The sequence below is a fragment of the Phodopus roborovskii genome, unplaced genomic scaffold (genome assembly GCF_943737965.1).
Source record: "Phodopus roborovskii unplaced genomic scaffold, PHOROB, whole genome shotgun sequence".
Taxonomy (NCBI): domain Eukaryota; kingdom Metazoa; phylum Chordata; class Mammalia; order Rodentia; family Cricetidae; genus Phodopus; species Phodopus roborovskii.
In genome coordinates this window covers 24,973,446-24,994,089 of record NW_026125397.1, presented here as the reverse complement: position 1 = coordinate 24,994,089, position 20,644 = coordinate 24,973,446, and the positions used below count along the sequence as shown (strand labels likewise).

Here is a 20,644-nt window from a genome sequence, read left to right as displayed (position 1 = left end):
TGGAGGCAAGAGGACTCCGCCAGCTCCGGGTGGGCCAGTTTTGCTTGCAAGAAGCTGGAGAAGGCCTCCCCGCCGCCGCCGTGCCCAAACCCGCCACGCCAAGGCCGAGGGACTGCAAGACCCCACCCAGCCCAGGCCCCAAGTCCGCGTCCTCAGCTCTGGCTTTCCACAGATAGTTGCAAAAGGAATAAATTACTCACCTCGGGCCAGATCCAAGTTTTACCCAACAGAAGGGGCGCGGGACCAACAATGAACTAACTCACATGACCATGTCCGGGCGCGCACAATCACACATAGACACAGCCACCCAATTTCTTCCACGAATCTATCTGTCTGGCACTCTGGAGAGAGGGGTGGGGGACGCGTTTTGAGAGAGCCCCGTCACCCCTCCCCTTCTCCCTTGCCGTGAAATATAAAAATTCATTTTTATTGCAAGAGCGGCGCCGTCCTCACCATCACGCACGCACGGAGCCGCACTCGCGTATTCACACTCTAACTCGTCAGCTCCCAGAGCGCCTGCATTTTCTTTGGAAGCCGCTTGGAGGTTCATTAATATCATTAGCATTTAACCCCCTCCCTCTTCCCATCTCCTCCCCGCACATGGCTGACGTCAGACCCCGCCAGGAGTTGGGGGAAAAGCTAAGTGGGCCAGGGACGCCCTATTCCCCTCCCCGCGGCTGCCTGTCAGAGCGCTTCTGGAGATATTACCCGAGACCCGGCCCGCAGCCACAGGCACAAAGTCACAGGGTAATGAACTTCGGGGACCCTTCGCCGCTGAGTGCGCGGCTGTCCCCGGAAACTCGGACCTGGCCACCTCTTCCCTTGGAGGATCTCCCAGCAATCTAGTTTCCCCGGTCGGCGCCCGGGATCGGCAGCGCGGAGCTCATCTGCGTCTGAGACCAAGGCTGTGATTTTCGTCTTCCGATAGAAGAGCAGCGGTCTGTAGAGATCTGCCCACCCCGCACGCCTGCGTGGAGGGAGAGATTGGAAACTGAGTATCAGGAATGGGGAAGGAGAGGAACCCTGCCCCCTTTGCTCCATAGGAAGACCATCTCCGCGTCTCCATCTCTGTCCTTTAGTGTCCCGTCGTGCTGACCTCCCCCTTCAGCCTGCCTGTCCATCTCTCCATCTGTCTGTCCGAGCCTGTGTCCGTATCAAGCCTCATCCCGAGCGGCTGAGGTTTTGCTAGAGCCGGGAAGAAACTTCAGGATGCTTCCATTTCCACTGTGGAACGAATTCTGAGCGCCGGGAGAGCAGGGCGGCGCGCGACCAATAGCCACCTGTCCCGCCCGCCCGGGAGCCTTGCAGGCTGGAGGGCGGCTGGAGAGCGGCGGCGGCGCCCGGCGGCGACGTGGGTGCTGTGGGCCGGGACTCCAGCAGTGCCCACCAACCGCTGCGCCCAGGGACCGCCAGCATGAGCAAGCCCGCCGGATCAACAAGTGGGTACCTCTCCAGCAGCCTGGGGGGGGGCCCGGCGCGTGGCCTGGGGAGGGCAGGCTGGGAGGCCGGGGAGGTCCTTCCCCGAGCTCTGTGAATTTGAGCCCCAGGGTGGGACTCTGTCGGGCGTGTGAGTCGGTTGGCCTAGCTCCCCTCAGACTGTTGCGTTGGAGCGTTTTCGTGAAACCGAGAGAGCAATTTCGTTGCTTCTGGATGCTAGCTTCCCCCCGTCTCCTGGCGTGTGGGGAAAGTCGCGACCCGCTGCAGCCCACCGGTCCAGCGAGTGGGTTCTATTTAGCTGCCAGGTGCTGAGGGTGGGAAAGGGTGAGCCGGGGGCGGGAACTGGGCCGCATCTCCAGCCGGCCGCATAATAACGCAGCCGCTCAGAACTCGGAGCTCCAGAGCGCAAAACAACTCTGCAAAGCGGATTTTGAATGGAATGCTTTGCACCCCATTTCTAGCTATTTCAAATAATCCTGCAAAACTGGGAAGCAGAAAACCATTTAAAAGTCACATTTTCCTTAATCCTAAATCCGCGTAGGTCATAACTGGGGAATGTAAAGTATGGAGAGCTACTCTAGCAAAGAAAGGACCAAATCCCTAATCCCAGGGACTTTCCGAGCAGGAGCCCAGCACTGGCGGGAGTCCGCGGCCTGCTCACTGGGGCACTCTTTCCCTTCCGCCAACTTCCTCTCCGGTGGAACGGCCAGCTGCAGCTGATCTCTGCCGACTTCCCGAGACAGGAATGCAGATCTACTCCGCTGTGCTAGGGCATTTGCGAGCACAGAATCGGCTGAACCTGAGATTGCCTAGGCCTGATCCGGCGTTGGGAAGGTGCCTATAGGGTGCTCCGATTTCCCCGCGGCTTTTCAGTTCCCGCCTTCTGCAGGCCCGAGGCTGTGAGTTCTAGGGTCTGTGCAGAGTGCCCACACCCCGGAGATCTCCAACCACCCGTGTTGTTTTCTCCGATAGCATTTTTTGGCGCTCGCTCTCTGTGAGTTCCTTCCCGCCTCCTCCCCCTTCACTTGCCCTCATTGTCCCGAGTCTTTGAAAAGTTGGGAGAGTCCTCGCTACTCCTGAGGACTGATGATGAAGTCTCACTTAGCATGGGAGCAATTCCAGCCTCCACCTCCCTCCCTCTTTCTGTGCATTTGTTTTGGTCTGAGTGCTGAGTTTAAAAAATAGAATAAAGTGAACGTCAACAAAACAGAAGAAAGGAAGTGTTCAGAGCTAGGGCCAAGAGAAGGAACCAAATCCATAGCTTCAGGGTACCACCACTCTGTGACAGGACCGCGGTTCCCCTTAGCCTTGGCCTATCCATGCCCTAGCTGTTCGGATCTCCCAGAAGTAATGCAGGCACACACACACACACACACACACACACACACACACGAAATGTTTTCCTAGGTGTTTTCCCAAGAGAAGCAGAGGAGGAGACCACTCCGGTTGCATCACAAATCTCATTGCAAAAACTGACGTTGGAGGGCCTAGGCTGGTCTCCTGGCACGTTCACTCTGGGGCAGTGTCTCTGACAGTAAAGATAGTTTTGATACTTTTGCCGTTTTGGAGCTTCCAGAGAACGTGAAAAGTGGGGAGGAGTAGGAGAGAAGCCCAGCTCCCAGCCCAGCACCCCGGCTCGTAAACTAGTAAACTAGACAGACGCAGCAGACTCTCCGGACTGGGGCTGGGAGGGGGCGGGGGGCAGGGGTCACAGTGCGTACATGATGTGCGAGGGCATTTTCTAGGGAAACCTGAGTTTTCTGACTTGCTAAGTCCGAGTTTGGCCTTGAAGGCCTCGAGCCTCCATTTAGGTCGCGATGGCTCTCCGGGAAAGGCGGCAAGTCCCTGCTAAAAGCGCCGCTTCATCGAGGAGGTTCTCAGGCTGTGGCTGCCGCCAGCAGGGAACTTGCGGCCCAGTGGCCTAGGCGGTGAGGGGGTCTGCGAGCAGCGGGGAGGGTCTGGACCCTGCGGGGCAGGGAGGTCTTCATCTTCTGGAGAGCACAGCGTTGTCACCCGGATCCCCGCCTGGGTGGTAACAAGACCCTGGCCAGTCACCCTTGCAGTCCAGACTAACTTCTTTCAACAGCCTGTGATGGTAATTACAGTAATCGAAGCTGCCATATATCTTTAGGCAATTATGACACACAAAAAGCCCCGAGGGGACCCCCTGGGGAGGGAAGTTAAGAACCGTTTTCCAGCCTCAGGAAACTCGGCTTGACTCACGTCTGAGCTCGCTCGGCTTGCTAAAAGAGAGGAGCTTTGCAGCAGTCAGCCAGCTTGTCCGTGACCCCAAGTCACCTTAACGTGGCTGGGTGGCGAAGTCTGAGGCGTCGACCCTCCATGCCCTGGAATTTTCGCTTCTCTCCCTTCCGTGTTCCGCCCCAGCGCATCCCCCCCCCCCCCAGTTCCTCCTCTGCCTGGTCAGTCCTTAAACAGGGCCGGCCAGCAAGCGCAAGCGGTGACAGCCGAGCATCCTGGCCCTTGAGCCAGTTAAGTGTCACCCACCCGGCACTGGTCTATTCGCTCGCCTCCAGAAATATACGTATGACTTTAGCCTCCAGGCTGGATGGGAACCCTGGACCGGAGGGCCTGCCACTGCTCCCTAAGGGCTGCCTAGGCATCGCGGGGAAGAGGAGGGTAGCTGGGCCCAGAGAGCCTGGGTTTCGCCGCCAGGGAGAACGGTTGAAGAAGTGAGGTCCTCGTCTACTGTTTCCAGAGCGAGACTGAGTGCAATGCAGCAGAGCTCGTGACCGAGGTTCAGGCGCGACCGCGCGTTGTTTGGGGAGTGGTGACGGGCCCCAGGGGGTGGAGGACAAGACCTACACTCGGTTCTCTCCAACCCCTCCCTCTCCCCCCCAACAATCTCCGCTCCTGCCCTGCGGGAGAGGGAGCGCCGAAGCGGTGGCCGCAACGCCGAATGCCTCCCCCCGCCAGCCTTTGTCGCCGTCCGAATTCCCATGCTACTCTTTTTGACGGGTCACTGGTGGCTCTATAGGCAGGTGCTGCGGCAGGGTTGTAATTACCCCGGCTGAGCCGGGTCCTCACCGACCTCCCCCTGCCGGCCGGGTCCCCCGTACTCTCCCCCCTCCACCTGAGGTTGAGGCCAGGGCCCCGCGTGCAAGCCCGCCCAGGCGCCCCGCGACCCGGGAGTAAGTTCCTACCCAGCGTCGCCTCCCAGGCTCCACAGGCAGCGCCTCTCCTCCCCAGAGCGGCTGCCGAGCTCCCACGAGGCCCGAAACTGCCTGGCCCGGACTGAAACGCCTTTGGCCCGCAGCGGTGGGAAGGAAAATCAGGTGGTGATAATTGTCATTAAGGGTGTTTTTTTTTTTAATGACTTTAACACTTTTTACAAATAGTCCCTTTGTTTTCGGAAGAATTTCTACGTCGGTAAATTGCTTCAGGCACTTGTTGGACTAGAACCTGAGAGAAAACACGCACACACACCCCTTTCCATTCTCCTCTACCTAACACTCCTCCCGGGCCGAGGCTTCTCCAGACTCAGAGAGTCCAAGCAAAGTTCTCGTGTGTGGGGTAGCAAGTCCAGAAAAGCTGGTGTCATTCAAAAAAACAAAAAACAAAACAAACAAACAAAACCCAAAAAACAAAAGCACTCCTCCCTCCTCAAAATGCAGCAGAAAAAATGCAGAGAAAGACTCCCCAGGAAAGGGGGTGGGGGAAAGGACTTGAAGGAGAGGACGCAGAGGTGACTATCCCCCTGCTACCCCACCTCGAAGCCACAAATTGGGTAGCTCTTCCTCCTAGACCCTTGATTACTTCCCTCCCCCTCAACTTTCTCCTAAAAGAAATAATTCTCAAACGTGAAGTACTGAGCATTTTTCCATAGGTAAAGAGAAAGTTGGGCAATTACCACTACCCTTATTATCATTAATAATCTGGGGATTAGCATCACAATAATAATCCTAATAATAACAAGCGCCGGGCTCAGCTCAGAGAAAACTCGATTGCCTTCCGGGCTCAGCTCAGAGAAAACTCGATTGCCTTCCAGCTGCCATCCACCGCTCCAGCAGTGTTTGATTTTCTTCTTTTTTCCCTTTTACATTTCAAGTTTGTCTCCTTGTGCGCTTACTAACAACCTCTCCTCTCATTCTCTCTCTCTCATTCTCTCTCTCTCATTCTCTCTCTCTCTCTCTCTCTCTCTCTCTCTCTCTCTCTCTCTCTCTCTCTCTCTCTCTCTCTCTCTCTCTCTCTGTTAAATGCAAGAGCGGAGGAGGGAGTCGGCCAAACTTTCAGCAGAGCAGAAAGGCAGCGGCGGGCTGAGCTGCTGCCCGGGCCTGCTGTAATCTTTTATTCCAAAATGGGTCTTGGCGATTAGAGGAGACCCAAATACACGTAGCGGTGCATGAATAACGCTCATTGTAGGAAGCTGACACTTGCTCAAGAAAAAAAAAAAGTTTGGCTATAAAATCTCTTCATTATTTGCTTTTACCGCAGCTCCGATGCTAATCCCCTCAGAGGTCAGATTGCTTAGCATCTCTCTCCCCCTCTCCCCTTCCCCCCTTCTACTCCCTGCGCTCCCTCTCACCCCTTCCCGTCTACACTGTCTTTCCTGCGGTTTCAGGCCGCATTTTAGATATCCCCTGCAAAGTGTGTGGTGACCGCAGCTCCGGGAAGCACTATGGGGTCTACGCTTGCGATGGCTGCTCTGGGTTCTTCAAGAGGAGCATCCGGAGGAATAGGACCTATGTCTGCAAGTCTGGAAACCAGGTACTCCCCAGGGTTGAGCTGCCCGGCTCCCCTCGGCGCCCCACCCATCCCATTTCTGCCAAGACTTCCTCCGAATTCCCTGACCTGGGTCCTCTTCCCTCCTCCCTGCCTCGACTTTGGGTGACCCCTTTGACTCTGGAAATGCCACTTAGGGTTAAGGAAGGCGGATGAGTTTACGGGAGAGTCAGAAAGCCCTCGCTTTCCTACACTTTTTTTTTTTTTTTTTTAATTCCTTGGTTGGTCACATTTTGACACTGAGTAAGGCCCTGCCGGCATGAAAACTCAAGGAACTTTAGAAACGAAGGAACAAGGAGCAAACAGAAGAAAGGACCCCACTGGGCTGCCCACCCTCCACAGTCCCATTCTTGGCAGCAGCCAAGCTCAGTGTGCAACCACGGATGGTGCCTGGGAGCCAGGGCCAAGACTACCTTTAGCTAAGACTCCAAAGTAAACGCTGGCTACTTGAAAGCCATGGTGCTTGCCAGCCGCTGGGTCCCTTCAGCTCTGCAGCTGTGGGGCTGCTCTGGAAGTGGGCAGGTATGAGTGACTCAGAAAGCTCCGCGTGAGCAAGAAGGGGGGGGTGCTCAGAGAAAGTTAGGACCCCATCAAGTTCTCAGACTCCTTTCTGCTTACAAGATTACGGAGTACTGGTTCAGTCTGGCACAGGCTCAGAGACAGGGCAGTTAGGGAGTGAGCTGAGCCCAGCTATAGCTTCCAACAGAGTGAGCAGGAGCCACCTGTGACTCCATTCCCAGTTCAGTGGCTCATGGCAACCCAGGAGATCAGCCTTCTGGTCCCACACTTTGCTCATCTTTTGGAGAGGCCTCATCGTTCTGGGAAGATGCCCAAGAGTGCCTTTTAGTCAAGAGGCATCCTCTGGCAACCAGATAATGTAAACACCCACTGACTGTGTACAGGATTCATATCAACTCACATAGTCATCGGTGCTAGTGATTTACAGTGAGTTCTCTCTCTGTTGTAACACCTGCTCTTAGTCAGTTCTGATAGGTGGTTATGACTGGTTAGCATGGGTTCTCAGGGTCTAACTCATCGATGTCACATTAGAACACCAGATTGGAACAGGTATCTACTTAGATTGTTGTTGTTGTTTGAGGAGGGCCTTGGTCTGTGGCCTTGGCTGGTTTGAAACTCTTGACCTTCTTGCCTCAACCTCAGCTATGGGCCACCAACCAGGCCACATTATCTTATACTTGTATGCAACAGACAGAATCGGGAACTCTGAGATGTTATGCTTTTTGAGGCGTTGGCTGTCAACTCAGAGACAAATTTTATCAGTCTGGAAGTGCTTGCAAAGGGCTGAAAGCAGATCCATCAGGCCCGTGTCCCTTCCCAGACAAATAAAATAAAATAAATAAAGGAGTCAAACCCGAGGCCCTTGCTCTGTCTCACCAGCCCCAGATACTTATATACATTTGATATGATTTGAAAACCCACTTGAGACATTTTGTTTTTACATGTTTATTAAAATACTGGGGAAGATATTCCAATTGGGCATTCAACGACATGTAATAATAAATAATTTGAAACTCTTAGCAGTGAACTATGTTGCTGATGGCCAAATACACTCTAACTTTCTTCCAGGAACTAAAAATGTATGTCCTTCTCTTGTTCTAAAACTAAGTAAAGACCATTTCACTTTCTTATTAACAGCCATGCTGACATTTAGAAGTCATTATGAGCATCCATCTACCGTTACTTTAAACAAATGAACATATCTTGCTTTTGGTTTGGTTGGGTGTGGCTCCACACTGGGTATGAGCTGTGGGTTATATCCCTACCCCAAGCCGACCTGCTTTTAGTTGGTGAAGAAGGTTGCGTGAAGCTGTACATGTCGTTTATCTGATGGATATTTCAGGGAGGAAATTACTCATTCCCACTTCAGTGTTTTTGAATATTTAAAACTGTGAAGCAAAATAAAAATCTTTTCCTGTGTATAAGGCTAGGAGTGTCACATGGCTCCATCCAACACAAACAAACACTGAAAGAAAATTATCTGAGCCATCTGTGATAGCCAGGTGGAAGAATCACATATGTAAGACTACACAGTAAATTCCATGTCTCCCTTGCTGTAGGACAGGAACACTGTCCCCAAAGCCCACTGTCTGGGAGTGCAGCTCAATGTTGTGCAAGGCTGCTTCCAACAGGCTAATAGGCTGAGTTCCAGGCTGACCTGGAACTCACCAAGATCTATCTGTCTCCTGAGTGCTTCAGTTAAAGGTATGCATGCACCACCACACTAGCCAAATGCTTTCTTTTTTCCAGACAGGGTTTCTCTGTGAAACAGCTTTGGCTTGCTATCCTGCCCAGTGACTAATACTTTCATACTCCCCCTTTCCTCACAGATAACACATTAGACATCTGATTGCTTATCCCTGCCAGATAAATATTTGTAAAGCAGAACTGTCTTTTTTACCCTTTATCTTGCTAATTGCTAATTGTATATAGTCCTCTTGTTAGGCAGTGTCTCCTGTGCCTTCCTGAGTTTCCCTCAGGCCTTCAGTTCTGCCCCAATACTGTTTCTGCAGGCCTTGCCCTTCTAAAAACCCTGGCTGATGGCTCATATTCCAGGAATGGCTGGGCCCATTGACCTAGGTTGAGGCTAGACCTTAGGACCTCAGGGTTATGTAAGGATGGTTTAACCACAAAAAGCAAAGGAAAGGGCATGGGGCAGTGAAGCCTAAGTGGTCCGGGTTTATCTTTCAGAGCAATGGGCTCTCTCAGAACATGACAATAGACTCAAGGCCATTAAGGCAAAGGATAGCAAAGGCAGTGCCAGCACCAACCGGCAGGCCAGCTTCTTGTGGAGCAGAGGGCCAGGTTGCTGTCTTAGGTCCTGAAAAGCAACGTCTGTACTCTCAGGTGGGTGACTATTGAGTACCTCCCTCTTTAGCTTCCTCTCCTAGTCCCAGGAAGATCTGGAAAATCAGGACGGACCGTTCTCTTTGGCCACCTCCCTGAGGCCAAGGGCTGGTCTTCTTGTCCCAACTCTTACTTACCTGGCCCTGCGAATGCCCGAGGACCTCCCATTTCACTAGGTCTGGACCTGTGCCCTGGGTAGGTGGCTGGCCAAAGTTCCCACGCTGGGCCTCCCACCCCAGGACTGGGTTCCAGTGCCCACCTAAGGGCTCTGGGGTCTCTGACTGCCTGCGATCTGTTCCAGGGAGGATGCCCGGTAGACAAGACACACAGAAACCAGTGCAGGGCTTGTCGACTGAAGAAGTGTTTGGAAGTCAACATGAACAAAGATGGTAATCAGTGCATGCCTTTATTCTCCTAATGTTGATTGAGTAGTAACTAAATTATATGTACAGAACATAGATGGTCCTCCTATGCATGTAAATCACTCTCCCACAGAACCCTTCTCTCCAGATGCTGGGAACTGGCCTCCCTCCCACAGGCAGCAGTCCCCAGCTGACCTGTATTCCCAGAACAAGCCCCACGCCCACATGGGAATCCCCAAACCACACTCACTAAGGCAGGGATCTAACACCCAGGTGGTGTGGACTTGCAGCTTAGGGTCCTAACCCGGTTTCACACCTCTCCTTGGAGTCGTTAGCAACCTCCCTAAGATCTCACAATCTCTTAAGTCTTTCTGGAACTCTCCAAGTACAGAGACAAGATTTCAAGTCTTCGTTGGCAAATTCATTATGCCTGTTGAGTTGGCCCTTTCTGGGTGGACCAGAAGAGAGAGAAAGGGGGTTGGAGAGGCAGGTTGGAGATACCTTTAGGGTACTGCCAACATCCCACTCCTCTGAGCCCCAAATTTGAGAAGTTCCAGGGCCTACAAAGTGGTCCAAGCTACACTCCCTGCTCCTCCCAGGGTTAGGACTTGGCAAGGGCAGCCAGGGCATAGGCAAAGATGGATGAGAGAAAGCCTGGGGTGCAGAGTGAGCCTTGGAGTAGTGGTTCCTCTGAGGCAGAGAGCTTGTCTGGAATGTCCCCTCCTGCTGCTCTGGAAGCAGGAGGGAGCATCCAACCTGTTGAACTTGTGTGTTGACAACTTGTCATGCTCTGTACTGCAGAGGAAGATTGCCCTGAATTAAGTTGTTTGTTTAAACTGTTGGTGGTAATTGTCACATCTCCTTTGCCTTCCTCCCGACACTCAGACACTCACACACTCACTCGGAGATGGCTCTCCCTTGTCCCATCAGTCAGGATCCATGGGCTGGGGTTCTTTTCTCTTGGGGCCTTGGAGGCCAAAGCCAGTTGTGGGGGAGACTTGGAGGTGGAGGGAGTCCATCTCTGAGGACCTGGTTGTGTATGATGTTCTCTTTCTTTGGTGGTGGGAGCGAGGGTGGCTTGTTCCTTCAGAGGTCTGTAGGGTCGCTGGTTTCCCTGGGGTCCCTGGGTGGAAAGGATGCCTGCTTCCCACCCGTGCCGGTGTGGGGGGGAGGGGGAGGAAGTGCCTAAGCGCTCTGTCCTCTCGCTCCTGGGTGACCTTGTGGGCTGCATCCAGGTGTCACTGCGCCTCTGATCCCTGGTCCGTGTCCATGTTTGTCTCCATAGCTGTGCAGCACGAGCGGGGGCCTCGGACATCGACCATCCGCAAGCAGGTGGCCCTCTACTTCCGTGGGCACAAGGAAGACAACGGGGCCAATGCACACTTTCCCTCCGCAGCTCTGCCGCTGCCGGCTCCCGCTTTCTTCACTGCGGTCACACAGCTGGAACCCCACAGCCTGGAGTTGGCCGCTGTATCTGCCACCCCTGAACGGCAGGCCCTCGTGAGCCTGGCTCAACCCACGCCCAAGGTCAGTCAGTGGCTTTGCCGGATCCAAAGAAACTGTTCCTTGAGCAATGCGGGGGAGGGAGCAGACCCACTCTGTTCTGAGCTGAGGCAGGCACGGTGGAGTCATTCCCAGATGCCCCAAGTCTCCTGCTCCTTGTTGAGTCGAAGGAGCACACTAGATCACACTCCAGGCCGCTACAAACGCGCACTCCCGAGAACACTGGGTGGAGGCCAGAAACCTCACCTTTAGGGAAGGCCGAACTGGTCAGATTTGGTGTCTAATCCCAGAGTGCAGCCTTAGACGCTTCCAGAAGCCAGAACTGAACAGAACAATAGTTATTTCCACCTGGGGGAAGGGGCCTCCCAAGGTGCCTGGGATCTATAATCTTGGACGATTTCAGTGAGAGAGAAAAATGTAGAGATCACTCTTAGGGGGGCTGACCCCCCCAGGAGGATTGGCCCTACCAGCAGGAGCACAGCCTCAAGTACCTGGGAAGGTTGCCACCTAGGCCCTGGAGCTGATTCCTCCCAAGGCCCCCACTGAAGGAGAAGCTAGGATTTCCCCTCCAGAGGAGGCCAGCTGCCACTCACACTGCAGGGAAGCCAAACACCTGGGCACATGCACAGGCACAATATTTAATATTGCTTTCTTACCCTTGATGTGTATAATAAGCTCTGGAAAGTAGTGTTATGAATATGTTGTCAGTTATGAATGGGAAAGCTCTGTGAATGATTAAGATGTCTAATTGAAATATTTCCATAATATACTAATCCTTTCTAAAAATACTCATATGCATATTTGTGTTTGGGATGCCTATTAATTTATACTTTTTTCACTTCTATTTTTATTTACACAAATGCAAGCACTTCTTGTCTAAATTGGGAGCCAGGCCTGGGACTTGGTTTGGTCCAAGGAAAGTTTACCACAGGGGACAGAATAGCCAGGAACCCCCAAAGAGCAGAAACGTGCCTCCCTCAGTAAACAGCAATCCCTACCTAGAGCCTGTAAATAGAGATGTTTGGAGGCGAATGAATCCTAAGCGGAGCTCAGATTCCCTTCACCCCCACCCTGTTTGGCCAGAGCGGAGCGCTGCAATGGCTGCGATGTCAGCTGTTCGGGCGGAGCTAAGTTCCCCTCATGTGTACATTTTTTCTCCCTCCTCCCAGTATCCCCACGAAGTGAATGGGACCCCAATGTATCTCTATGAAGTGGCCACTGAGTCAGTGTGCGAATCGGCTGCCAGGCTTCTCTTTATGAGCATCAAGTGGGCTAAGAGTGTGCCGGCCTTTTCCACATTGTCTCTGCAAGACCAGGTATGACCAATGGCGCACGGGGGGGGGGGGGGGCTGTAAAGGAAGCAAGCGATGTAGGTTGGACGTCGCCTGTAGGTATAGGCAATGCAGGAGTACTTTCTGAGCCCGGGGAAACCATTTATCTTTGTCAACATCATTTTAGGGGTTCAAAATATCTACCAATGAGTCATTTGTTAGAAACGTAACCATGTTGTTTCAGGGTAGCTGTATGTGCTGTATGTAAACCATGTATGGAAGTACATTATCTCTTTTTAAAGTTTAGTTGAAGCATCAAAATTTTAAAAATCTGGAGATAAGCCAGGTATGAGGAAGGATGCACAGCTGTAACCCTAGTATTTAGGAGGCTGAGACAGGGGAACCTGGAGTGTGAAGTCAGCCTGGGCTACAAGGAAAACTATTGATAAAATGATGCTTTCTTACGACATTCAAGCTGAGGAAAAGTGGGTTTACATGTGAGATTTTATTTGTATTCTCCACTGTGATGTGCACAGCTTGGGCTAGTGGCTAATCACCATGAAGACCCAAGAGGCTCAATGTCTTGTGGACTAGTGTCTTGTTGGTCTGCTGGGGAATTGGATCCAGGACCTCACATGTGAGGAGAGTATGCTGACACCATGTGACATCCCTCAATTCTTTCCTCTTTTAGACCTTTTGGAAATGGCAACAACAACAAAAAGTGATTTTATACAATTCTTTAGTTATAAATGATGTTCAGAAGTAAGAAAACCATGTGCATCAAAAAACCTCATAAAATGTCTTGCTAGGAATATTAAAAGTTGTCCTTGTCAATGTATTTTTTTTTTTTTTTAATCTTAAGAGGAAGGAAGAAACAGAGAAGCCATGGCTACTGGCTGCTAAGGACACTCACAGAAATTAATGATTTTTTTCAAAAGCCTAATAAGCAATTTTTTGCTTCTTTTTCTTATTTGGATAGTGGTGGTCATATGCTCAGAGAGTATGCATTCCACACAGAGTTCTAAAAGCAAAGGGTTTGAGTCTTTTCATCCCTAACTAATCATAAGAGCATCCTTCCAGATGCTCCCTACAGGGGACAAACACACATTGAGATCCTAGCTTGAAATAAAAAAATGAAGCATTTTAAAAATTATACATTTTAGCCTAATTGTGAATTTAGTTGCAAACCCTCATCATTCTTAGCTTTTCTAAGTAAATTATCTCATACAAGCCAGCCAGCATTGCCGGATTTGAAAATTTTTTTAAGCATAGAGAACTGTCTTCAAGGTAATAGGCAATGTCTTTGACTAGAGTTACTGGACGCCCTTTAATCTTTTCTGTGCTCTCTCTCTCTCTCTCTCTCTCTCTCTCTCTCTCTCACTTCCCCTCTCTGTATGCACATACACCCACTCACTCTCTCTCACATGCATATATATGTATAAATTTGCTGGGTTTTTTTTCCTGAAAACAAGAATTTGTAGACTCTAATCCAAATAAAATTCACTTTCTGTCTGCCACTTAGCCTTTTGCTGGAAACCCTTCAACAATAAGCAAACTACAGTGAAGTGGAATCCAGTATATTAATTTGGAAAAAGGAGCTAGATTTTCATTTTAAATATTCAATAGCACATTTTATTAGGATGAAAATGACAAGCACCTTGATGCTGTCCACTTATGAGTCGCAGAAAAATCAGGCTGGGAGATGAGGTAAACTCAGCAAAACCCGATTAACATAATTACACCCTGATTTTCCCTCATGCCTCTTGGGAATTAGTGATCTCTCCCTCTCCCTCCCCCCCATCTCCCAGCCCCCTCAACTCTCCAGGAAGATGGGGACCCTGACCTACAAGCTTAGTCAGAGTCTCCAGTGCTTTACAGCAGAGGGTACCACCTGCTCAGTTGCTGGTGGCATTTTATGGATTTTGGATCTCTAGAGAAGTTTCTAGGTGACCAGGCAAGGGCATGGCAAGGACCTGAGAGGTAAACCTTTCCTGAGGGAAGGGCACTTTGTGGAACTGGAATGGCTGAGTGTGAAATGTATGTGTCTATAGGCACAGCTTCAGAAAGAGAAAATGTGGGAAATAAGGGGGAAATAGATTATTTGGATTTTTTTTTTTTAAACCAAGACAGGCATTTAAAACACTTTAAAGGAAATTTACATATGGAAATTGTTTATAAATTTATAAATTACACACTATATTATATTATACATCTATTGTATGACAGCTGATGCTTTTGGAAGATGCTTGGAGAGAACTGTTTGTTCTAGGAATAGCACAATGGGCCATTCCGGTTGATGCTAACACTCTACTGGCTGTATCTGGTAAGAATTGCACAATTTAATGACTTTGTTGTAGAAATTACCATAAAAATACATTACTGAAAAAAGAACAACATGTAAAGAATAACAAATTCCTACTGAACAATAGAGTATACCTGTCATTTATAAATCTATATTTAAATGCAAATAATGTTGTTTTGTTGTATTCATGACTGCTTGCATTGTTATTTAAATGCAAATTACTGTGTTTGTTATCATCCAAGAGAAGATTTTATATTAACTTTCATACAATATAGCCAGTTTACATGGAATCAGATATCTCAGAGTGACAATTGAGTAGATATTGATATGCAGAATTTTGTCAAAAATCAATATTAAAACATGAAAATGCCTTCTTTATATTAGAGTATTTATCCCATATTTTTCAATTCTAGGCATGAACAGCGACAACACAGACTCCCAGAAGCTGAACAAGATCATATCTGAAATACAGGCTTTGCGGGAGGCGGTGGCTGGGTTCAGACAGCTCCGATTAGATGCCACTGAATTTGCCTGTCTGAAATGCATCGTCACTTTCAAAGCTGGTAAGCAGACACAGACAGACAGACCTCAGTGCCTTCCCCGTCTCCTTTTGCCACACCCTTAGGTCAGCTACTTGAATGTTTAGCTCTAGAGTGGCCTGTGGAGGGCTGGGGGGGGGCAGTGGCGTTTCCATGGGGCTGGTACTCTGAGCTCGGCCTGGGCTTCCATAGCTGTGCAGGCTTGCATGGTTTCCAGGTTGCCATCCACTTCCGGTACCCTGTGAGCCCCCAGTCCTCCCTTTCCTGACTCTCATGGTTTCTCGGTGGATCTTCATTTCTAGTTCCCACTCACAGCGGTTCTGAACTGAGAAGTTTCCGGAACGCCGCGGCCATCGCAGCTCTTCAGGATGAAGCCCAGCTAACTCTCAACAGCTACATCCACACCAGGTGACCGCTGTTTGCTGTGATCACGTACTTTAGAAAATTGCCTCCTTTGTGAATGCTCCAGCAGGCAGTGAGAAGCCAGATCAGACGTCCTGGCTAATTATCCTGCCAGTTAATTTAGTCAGAATCCGTGTTCTCACCTGTCTCTGGGGGGAGGGCGGGAAGGGCAAATGGAATTAGGTGAGTAGGGTGAACCAGACTATCCCTGGGCAGGTGTCCTTCTTCAGAGGCCAGCCCCAAGTTCATGAAGCACCGGGCCATCTTTACGCTGGCCATGACTGTTGTTTGGGTTTGGTGACTGCTGTCTGCTGGGCTGTCTGGGGTCTTCTGACTGACACTGGATTTTGGTAGAAACTCCAAAGCAGGAGCTCAAGTGAAGTTCCCCAGTGTGGACTATCTGACTCTATTTACAGAAGCAGCAAGGCGGGCTTTTAAAAGAGTAACGAGACCTCTCTAGCTTCTGTGATGGACCTGAGGTTGGAATAGAATCAAGAGGGACCCAGGGAGCCCTGTCTCCATCGCCTACCTCAGAGTTAGCCATAGACACCATGGTGGAGTTAACTATACGGACAGAGGCCACCCCTCGCCTGAGGGGTCAGAGAAGTCCCAAGTCAGCAGTACCCATGGGTGTTAGGAGCTCCTTATTTCTGTCATAAATCACCCTTTGGATGCTGAATGAGTAAAACTGCTCTGTGTTTATAAAATGTCACTGGAATGGCATTGCCATGTAAGTATGCTTTCCCAAAACTGCAATGGTGGGGGAATTTAAAACCCACATTGAACTATGGAATATAAACTGTAGGCACTTAGTTTTGTAGCTCGAAGTTACAGAATGGAACCACGTATACTCTGGACACATTTCCCCCACGAAAGCTGACTGCGTGCCACAGCTAAACTTTGTCGCTCAGAGCCAGGAGAACATTCAGAACACTAAATGGAGAACATGGAACCCAGTTACTGACTCAGCCAGCCCTTTGCTAGGCAGTCACCAAGTCCAGGCAGGCCGGGCAAAGCATCAGAAAGAAGAAGGGACTGCACTTGCTCTTGTGTGACCAGGACGGGCGGGAACGTCACTTCACACAGGACGGGCGGGAAGTGGGAGAAATAAATTCTAATTGGGAAAGAGTGAGAACAGTCCAGGACGACTGACCAATGACAGGGGTGGCGTGAGAAGGGTCTTACACCCTGGAGGGGTTTCAGTAGGGAAGGGTGGGTGAAGTTCCTGCGTGTGTGGGCTGCTGGAGGTGTCTGTGAAGCTGTGCAGAGATGCACAGGGGGGCTCTGAGACGGCCTGGCACTCCAGGAGCTGCTGACAGGGTGGTCTGGGAGGATCCCAGGACAGATGACCACAGTCTATTTTGGAGACATGGTAAGGGCACTGCATCTCTTCCTACTCCCTAGACTCTGGAAATGGCTGGCAGATGTCTGCTTTGTCATGCCCTAGCTCATATCAGCTGGAATTATAGCTTAATGCTCTAGAGTCAGGTATGTGACAAAATAACTATTACTTTTTGTCTTAGCTCTTTCAAATCAGTGGACACTCTAAGTGTGTCCTGGTCTGGAAAAACAAAATGTGAAAGTGAGCTGAAAAGCTAACATGCATCTGTTAGTGCCCTGTAATTGACTTCTCTAGTCATCTAGGATATATGGAGCTGGCTAGGAACTGGCATGTCACAGTGCTATGTTAGAGCTGACGCTCATGAATCTGTGATAGGCAGGCACAAAACATTTAGAACCGAAGAAGAAATTTCTAATTATTCATGCTAATAGATAAAGTCAGGAGTACATGTCCTACAAAATAATTAAAAATATATCTTTATTCCTTATGAATTTCATCCCCATCCCCACCCACATCTCCATCCCAACTTTGTGTATACTTAAAAAAAAAAAAAAAAGCCCAACCCACCGAGTCCAATTGGTGCTCCCTGCATGTACCAAGGCCATCTACTAGAGCAATAGACAACCTACCTGGGCCTGCATCCCTGTAGGAAACTGATGCTCACTGCCTCCCAAAGCCTCTTCATCTAGGGCTGAGACTTCATGAGCCCCTCCTCATTCATGCTGGAATTTCGATCGATTTGAATTGATGCAGGTCTTGCTTGTGCAGCCCAGTCTCTGAGTTCATGTGTTCAGTGGGCCTGTGTGTCTAGAACGCAGTTTCAGAGCGGTCTCCCGAAACCTCCACTTTTTATCATTCCACCCCACACCTAAACTGAGCTCTGAGCGTGTGGTGTGTGTGTGTGTGTGTGTGTGTGTGTGTGTGTGTGTGTGTGTGTGTCACAGCTGCCCTGTTGGTGGCTTGACTGCTCCACAGCCTCTGACTTGCTACAGTGTGATCAGTTGTGAGGGTCTCTGCATTAAGTATCACATACTGAAAAAAGCAGGCTCCCTGATGAGGGTGGGAGCTACCCTACTCTACGGCTACACAGATAAGTATTTACAAAGCCATTTGACACTGTGCCATTCACAGCATAATGCTAGTAGGTGCTCCCTTAAGGCCTGTGACCTACTCAGTCTCAGCCACAGGTTCTTAGCCCCAGTAAACAGCACCGGGCATAAGTTCATCTTGTGGAGCCGCCCTTAAATCCACTACAGAATAACCTTGAGCAGTCAGACACACTGACACAACATGTTGTTATTGTTCCCGGGTGGCACACTACTCCACGAATAATAAGCCGTTCTTGTTGACTGAGTGAACAGTTCTTTCCCAACTGGAGAATAAAAGAGGTAGGAGAGACGAGTGGATAATCCACTTGCAGACAATCAGAAGTTAACTCTTGGGCTTGGGTACAGCTTAGTGGCAAAGTCCTTGATTGCCTCGAGTGCACAATACCCCGAGTTCATCCCAGAACTCACACAAGGCGGTTAAATTGTCTGTGGTTTCTGGACTCTCCCAAATCCAACCTTTCCAGCACAGGTCATTTCCTACAACAGCTTCTCATCATGGGAAAGGTTTAGCATGCTGGCTGGATGCGACAGACACAGTAGAGACTGTGTAGGCTTTCCTCACTCCCTGAGCCCTACAGAGCGCTCTGTGTCCAGTCCTGGGAAGGGAAACAGCCACTGGAGAGAGGGTGGCTGAAGCTAAAGGAGGTCTGGCTTATCACTCAGCACAGAGAACAAGAGGTGACATTTAGGTGTTTTGCTTTTCTATCTGTTAATGTGATTGGCTGGTGTTTCTGTCTGGTTGTTTTTGATGTTTGTTTGAGAGAGTCTCATTCTATACGCCAAGCTGGCCTGGATCCACTATTACTATGTAGTCCAAGCTAATTCTGAACTCATGGCAACCCTCCTGTCTCAACTTCCTGAGTCCTAGGATTATAGGTATGAATCGCCACATCCAACATTCTTTATTTTTACTGTAGATAAGCATCATCATTTCCACCCCACCTTATTAAGTGTCGCCTGGTGCCCTGTCCAAGAGTTCCTATGAGACTTGATTATGTGGGAGTCAAACAGGGTAGATCTTCATCCAGAGCTGAGACACAAACATGGAAGTTGTTCTGCTAGGCTCTCTCTGTAGAGTGGGGCTATCGGGCAGTTAAACACAGTTAACTTCCTGCGGAGGAATTTGGTGTCTCTCAGTTTCTGGCACCTGTGGCCTAGGTAGAACAATGCACAGTCACACGCATGGGTGGCTTTTTCTAGGTGCAGGGTTGCTTTCCTGCAGAGGGTATGGATGCCCAACTCCAAGTCATTGGCTGGAGGAGAGGTGGGGTACAGCATCCAAAGACAGAAGGCCTGAACACGTACATCTGAGTACAAGTGTGTGTTGGGCATCAAGTAAGGAAATTGTTAAGCAATTTCTCCCATCTTTAATTATGTGCCAATTTCATTGACATGAAAGCTGGGTAGCACTGCCGCCCAACAGGACTTAGTCTTAATTTGCAGTGTAATAAGGGTGGAATTATTCCCGAGAGTGACAAAGTATAATGCCTGAATAATAATCGGGAGAACGGCTGAGAGAAAGAAGCCGTTTTATTTGAGAGGAATGGTCTGTTCAAGAGCGTTGAGAATTTAAAACTGTGAATTCCAGTGCCAGCTTCATAATCTATCCCCATGGCCACTCCCCCACAGTGATAATGTTACATTTGTTCTCTGGTTTAAAATTAGCGTCAGGTGTCTTAAAGCTGATTTGTCTAGAAGTAAAAATGTACTCCCCTTGCCGCTACTGAGAGGGAGAGAGGCATGTGTGTGCGACTTCCCCGTTTTCAGGGATTCCAGTCGTTACCCCATGAGGCAGGGGCAGAGGCACCTGCCCGGGAGGTTACCGCAGCAGTCTATAGCACGTTGCCTTGGGGCTGATGTGGGTCCAAGTGTAAGGTGTTAGTCTGTGCTTGTGGGGCTCTGACATTGCTTTCATGGCTTCTCCTGTTGCAGATACCCCACTCAACCCTGCCGGTTTGGGAAACTCCTGTTGCTTTTACCAGCTTTACGTTCAATTAGCCCATCCACCATAGAAGAAGTGTTTTTCAAAAAAACCATTGGCAACGTGCCGATTACAAGACTGCTTTCAGATATGTACAAATCCAGTGACATCTAAGGTCCCCAGCGCCCACGCTCCAAAACGGGGCAGTAGCGGACAGACTTCTACCACGCAGGACAGAGCCTCAACTAACAAACCCTCCTGGAAAGAGAATCCTGGGAATGAGTTGCCTTCAGGAAAAATGCCAGTGGGCATTCAACCATAGCGATGACCCACTGCTCCACGGCTGGAAAGTCAGATGGTATAACTGTCATCGTCGCCCTGCTCTGGGATAGGTGATCTGGGGCCACCACAGGCCGAGCCAGCCATTCGGCCCCTGGCCTGGAAGATCCGGCTGAACCATTCAAAGTTGCAAGCCAAGTCCCACTTTCTGTCCCTTTTTTAGCACAAGTCAGTTGATCAACCATAGCTTTGTGTATCATCCATCATACTGAAGCCGTCGGAGCTCGGTCGGGTTGGAGCATTAACTTCAAAAATAATGCTTAGGTTCTTAAATCAAAAGTATTATTATCAAAAGTTTCCCTTCTATCATAATACTTCATTAAGTGGCCTTCAGAACCAAGTAAGTGAAATGTAGTTTATGCTGTGTAATCCCCCCCCCCATTTTTTTTTTTTTTTTTTTCCGTTCTTCTTTCTCTTAGCACCACAGGCCAGGCAACCTCATCAAAGGAGCTGATGACAAAAAGGAATTTCTCGCCAAGACTTCGGGTTGGATAGCATCTCAAACCACAAGA

General features: G+C 49.9%; 1 protein-coding gene across 1 annotated transcript; it reads left to right on the top strand.

Annotated features, from left to right (window-relative positions):
* The first annotated feature begins 1,127 nt into the window (after positions 1-1,127).
* On the top strand, positions 1,128-20,041 carry Nr2e1 (nuclear receptor subfamily 2 group E member 1). Its single transcript, XM_051175633.1, has 9 exons — positions 1,128-1,439; positions 6,017-6,162; positions 9,344-9,431; positions 10,690-10,931; positions 12,077-12,223; positions 14,405-14,501; positions 14,894-15,043; positions 15,322-15,427; positions 19,805-20,041. The coding sequence occupies exons 1-9, from the start codon at positions 1,415-1,417 to the stop codon at positions 19,965-19,967; spliced, it is 1,164 nt and encodes a 387-aa protein (XP_051031590.1). The 5' UTR covers positions 1,128-1,414; the 3' UTR covers positions 19,968-20,041.
* Positions 20,042-20,644: the final 603 nt, after the last annotated feature.